Source organism: Theobroma cacao, chromosome 5, assembly GCF_000208745.1.
Source record: "Theobroma cacao cultivar B97-61/B2 chromosome 5, Criollo_cocoa_genome_V2, whole genome shotgun sequence".
NCBI classification, from domain to species: Eukaryota; Viridiplantae; Streptophyta; class Magnoliopsida; order Malvales; family Malvaceae; genus Theobroma; species Theobroma cacao.
Window position 1 is genome coordinate 32909560 of NC_030854.1, and position 5562 is coordinate 32915121.

Consider the following 5562-nt stretch of genomic DNA (forward strand, 5'->3'; position numbering starts at 1 on the left):
TGTGCCCGTGGACGTAGGTCATCAAAAGACCGAACCACGTAAATTCTTGTGTTCTTGTGGGTGTGCTTGATTTCTTTCTTTCTTTATTCTATTGATTGGGTTAGATCTTGGGCAATTCTTTAGAGACAATTCCGCAATTTCCCAACATTTATATATCATCTAATGTTGGAAATGCTAGTATCAAAGTTTCACCTTTTGATATATTGCTCCTATTGTGATTACAGAATGTTCAAATTTCTGAAGAAAAAACTGAAGGTACCATTTAGTTGCCCCAAGCTGGAAAAAGGCTAAACGGTGTTATACAGGTGAGACACTACTGTGATTACAGAATGCTCAAATTTCTTTCAATTAATTTAAGACAGACGGTGAGTTCATAAAAAAAAAAAAGAAGTCAGATGGTGAGTTCATATTAAAAAAAAAAGTAAGATGGTGAGTTCAATTTGCAGTTACTTTACAGAGGTAGGGTCCTCATAGGCTGGAGATGCATTTTTTTAAGTATGGCTCTTCCGCTGCCATGCCTCTTATCAGTCAGGTTTCTCCCCTGCAATGTTAATTCATCAGCCTCAATTTCATATCCTTCTGGTTTTCTTGACTTTTGGTGTATGTCCATACTTTGCAGAAGACTTTTGTGTCTGTATTAGACTTGTTATAGTTGAGATATTTTGTGTTTAACATTATTTAAGGGGACAATGTATCAGTGGCAGTTAGGGCAGTCGTGTATATATACTTGTATCAGAAATTAATTGCTAAGCCATGAGTTCTGGTTTCGGCGTTGCTTTCTTCCTCTTTGTTTTGCATTGAGTGTGTTGTGTGCTCACATTGCAAACTCTTTCCTCTTATTAGTCCTTCTCTGTAGATTCTAGGTTCTGCATTTTAACTGTCAAAGGCAGCAGCCCCACTTTTAGGTAGCTTGTGCAATACTTTGAGCAGCATTGAGTGTGTGTGTGTGATGCTGCATTCCAACAGCATTTTTCGTTGCAGGTAGAATTGCTTTCGTCGCAGGTAGCCATATTCTTTGGACCCCACAAGGTTATTTCGCTTGCAACAAATTTTGTTATTTGAAATGATTGCATTTCACTTCCTAACTTATATCTCCCTAACTGTAAAATACAAAAATGTAGCATCTTTTATTTGTAAGGTCCACTAGTTAAGACTCCCCAGTTTTAATACCCCTAGAATTTATTAATCAAAAATGGAAGAATGCTGCATAGATATCAGTAAATCTTCCAATCCTTTTTGCATTTCAATCTTGTATATGATGTATCAATTTGCTAATTATCCCGACTACAGGTTGATCAATTAATAAAGGAAGCATGCTTAACCAGAAACAAGCAGGCTACAGATTGAATTCATTAATACAAAGGTTAAAAGGCAGGGTGGCTATTATCTTTCTTCTTCCTTCTTTCTTTGGTACAGTTCAATAGAGTCAAAATTAGAGGTGATTCAAGTCTTACATCTTAACTCTCTTGACCAAATAAGTCGAACTTGAAACTTTTTTTTGACATTATTATGTCGTGTATATTTCCTTGGCAAAATCTGATTTTACATGGAAGAACTATAAGTGAAATTTTTTGTATCGATTTTGTGAACTTTTTCTTTTTTTTTTTTTTTTGACTGAAGAAGATTAAATGAAACAAAAATTGAAAATAATAATTTTTAAATTGACAAAATTGATTAAGAATTGGCCACTATAATCTCACTGAGTATATTTAACTCTTTAATTCAGCTGAAATGAAATTATGTGTGCATCACTCATTTGTGGCACTCAATATTAGTCTCATCCAAATTGTCTTTGTTTTTTGTCCATTAGTTTCTGAGTGTTAGAATTGTCTATCGATTGAAAAGAGAATAAACGAAATGTTCCAAATATTTGAGTTCAAAACAAGTTGCTAAAAAAAATCAAAATGTTCTGCTAAAGAGGCATGCTGCTTATTAAAGTTATAAGTTTAACATTTCATATAATTAGTTGATTAATAAAGCTCAACCTTATTACCTGAGCCTGGGATACATGCGAGCCTGCAATAGATTTTTCATTACAATTGTAAATTCTTCCGTGTCTGACAAATCAATATCATCTCCATCCACAGGCCTCCACTCAAAAAACCACACTAGATTTGCCACAAAATACTCCAAATGGAGCATAGCCAAACCATAAGCAGGACAAATCCCCCTCCCTGCCCCAAATGGTATCATCTTGATCTCCGTGCTGCCTGTTATGTCAAACATTTCCTCACCACCATCACTGCTAACAAACCTTTCAGGTTTAAACACCACGGGGTCGTCCCAAACCTTCGGATCCCATCCCACCTCAGCAGTGAAAAAGTTTACAGTACCCTCCCTAGGCACCAAAATGTGGTTCAAAACAATATCTTCTGTTACTCTATGTGGCAACAGGAAGTGAGCAGGAGGGTGCCTTCTTAGCCCTTCCAAGATCACTGCCTTCAAATAAGGCATCTTCTGCAAATCATCTTCTTTAACCTCTTCTCCATCTCCCACTACCCTTCGAATCTCCATGAATAGCTTCTCTTGAATATGTGGATATTTCACCAAATTTGACATAATCCAATGCAAAGCTGTGGATGTAGTATCTGTGCCAGCATTCAGAAATTCAGAACACAAACTCACAATTTCCCCTTCATCAAGTTTCCTCTTCTCCTCAGGGAGTTGAAGATCCAACAGTGTATCAACATATGATAAAATATGTTCACCTTCGTATTTTACCTCTTTATCCTCTTTCACCTTCTTTCTGGCCATTATCAAAGGGATCAATATATCTTCCTGGTTTTGGCGAAGTTACAAGAATCTTTTCCATTTCTTATAAAACAAGATCCTTGTAACTCTTAGCCAAAAGTTTAGGATATTATATTTTTCTAAATTCAATAGCATGCAACACTAAGCATCCTCAATTTTTTAAATCTGAATTTCCATCAAGCTTCTCACCAAAACACATAAGGACTAATAAACAAAACATGGCATATCCAAGATGATTCACCACAAGGATAGCATCACCAACCTTTAAAGTGAGCTGCTTTCTAAGTACTTGCAGGACCCATTTGCGGGCAGGAGAGTAGGATTTGGCTCGAGAAGGATTGAGTATCTCAGATGTGAGGCTTCTGCGTAGAATGCCCCACAAAGGTCCATAAGCAGCAGTATTGATAGTATGTTGATTGCTGCTGGCTATTCCCCCAGTGGTCAGAGCTGAAGGACGATCAGCAAAAATAGCACCATTTTGGATTAAGGCCTGGTGGTTAAGGGAGCGGTCAGAAACAAAGATAGCAGGGTGAGAGCCAATACGTACAATGCGACCAAACTTTGAGTGGAGATTTCTGAGAATTGGTTCAAGTTCAGAGAAAGATTTGTGTAGCCATAATTAGTTTCCAATGATTTCAAAGGTAGAGGGGCCCGGAGGGAGGTTGTGGGTGGGTTTTCTTGAAGAAAAAACAAGATTAAAGAAGGCTTTAAGGATTGCACCAATGCAGAGTGAGGATATGAGGATGAGCCAAGTTTCCATTCTAGCAACTTAAAGTTATTTACAAAATGGTTGGTGGCCTGAAATATTTGGAGCAATGTATGATATATAAATGGATTTAAACCAGGAAGAGTCTGTAGTGACTGCCATTTTCGTTTTTCATTTTTGTTATAAGAACCAAGTAACTGAATAAACTATTAGCTAGTCCAAAATGTTTGGGTTTCAGACATGAGGATTTTTTCTTGTTTAGCAAGGATGAGAAATCCACTGCCAAATCTCCTAAATATTAATAATATATCTTTATTTTGATGATAATGCCATACTTTTGGCAACTAAGGAAATGAATGCATGGGTGACACTTGAAGCCACAATAACCATTGTTTATTGAAAATTATTGACAATCGGACCGAACTTTTAGAGGTTTTCCACCCTCTTTCTGCTAAGTGTATCATACAGGAATGATTCAAAGTTGAAGCAAGTATTGCTTGATCCATCGGATAATATTGGGACCTGCAAAATGAATCCTAAGGTAGAAAATGTCCAAATCAAAGTGCAGAAAGTTAACCAAGTTGTATGAACACTAGATTAGCTCTGCATTCATATCATCTAAAAAATCATAAACCTAATGGTTGGTTTGATAATCTTGATGAACGCAACTGAAAGGGAGGTTCACTTTATTTACTATTTCTAAGTACATTGTTTCATTTTATTCATTAAAGTGGAAGAAATGGATGCCATCTCCTTTATAGAAAAATGGAAAAGGAAATTCTTTAAAAATAGCCATTACCAGTATATTTAGTACTTATCCGGTGGCTTGCAGTTGAATGCTAGACAAGTAAGATTCTTAATATAAAAACACTGAATGTGTTGAGTAGCATTAAAAAGGGAAAGGGTCAATGACCATGTAACCTAGGTTAAAGATCCAAAACAAGCAGGTTCTTTTTTAGTGTTTGGATTCAGAACAAATTCATATATGGTGATTACTGATTCAGCTGTTCTCTAGAAATGTAAAATTGTAAATATATTTTGCATGTCATTTTGAGGAAATGAATTAAACCTGGAATAAAATTTGAAGGACTTAGTCTAAAATTATGTTGTCAGCAATGACTACAAAGGGGGATGATTATTTTAATTGCTACCAATTGGAATTTCATGAATATAAAAATCAACAAGATAAAGAAACCAAAAAGAAAAAGCTCCATCTTTTCTGCCTGGAGGTGACAACTATCCCCTGTTTTACGACACTGATGTGCACAGCCAACTTTTTCCCTGCTTTGCAGATGGTTGCCTATTTATGAGTTTGATTGCTTTGATCTATTCTGCTAAGTTATTTGCTGCTGGTTTTAATTTCCTGGGTATATGTTATTGTTAGTTTCTATGCTGCTGTATAAGCCAATGATATTGATTTCTAGCAGACGCTTTGAAGAGTGATTTGTTGCTCTTACCCTTGATCCCTCCTTGGAGGTTGATCTGCTCACTGTACTTATTTCAGTGATTATTAATCTAATCATCTTGATTGGCTGAGAAAAATTTAAAAAAAAAACAAAAAGAAAGAGTGATATTATTAACTAGGCTCTCCAGACATTGGCCAAACAGTGTTTCTTCCCTGCTTTGTGTAAAGCATCCTGCTCTGTTTTGTTCAATTGCTTCTTTAAGATGGATTTTTGTTTTTTTGAAAGGCAAATAAGAGATTCATTAATGGAAGGGGAAAGAAAGTTTCCAAAACAGGAGAAGTTTTGGAAAAACACTGTCCTCCAGTAACAAACCTAGGGAAAAGAAGAGGAGTAACCCTCTTTAAGATGGATTCTCATTTGTCACTCTTGTTAGAAAGAGAACATTGGAAAATAATTACATGTTTGATATCATCACTAAATCAAACTTTAATTAAATTATTCTGATTTATCTTATTAATGAAAAATGTCATGTCATGACATTTAAATAAAGCAAAGGAGAAGTAGATGTTATATATGTTAGTATAAACCCTATAAGTCAATCTGTGATTGTATGGGGATTGTAATTTTGATATATTTATGTATGACATTTGGTTATTTATAATAACATGGAAGTAGTTCTTTCTTTATAAGTTCGTGATT

The 5562-nt window shown here is 35.5% G+C and overlaps 1 protein-coding gene and 1 pseudogene across 6 annotated transcripts in view; one reads left to right on the forward strand and one right to left on the reverse strand.

The window, feature by feature from the left end:
- Window positions 1-780, forward strand: part of LOC18599617 — a 32664-nt gene extending 31884 nt beyond the window's left edge. For 5 of the 6 annotated variants that reach the window (XM_018121701.1, XM_018121704.1, XM_018121703.1 and 2 more), the window contains one exon: window positions 225-780. In XM_018121701.1, the coding sequence (XP_017977190.1) occupies window positions 225-266 (42 nt within the window). In that variant the 3' untranslated portion in view covers window positions 267-780. The remainder of the gene's footprint in view (window positions 1-224) is intronic. The other variant, XM_018121702.1, reaches the window with a different exon arrangement.
- LOC18599621 lies at window positions 1990-3511 on the reverse strand (annotated as a pseudogene).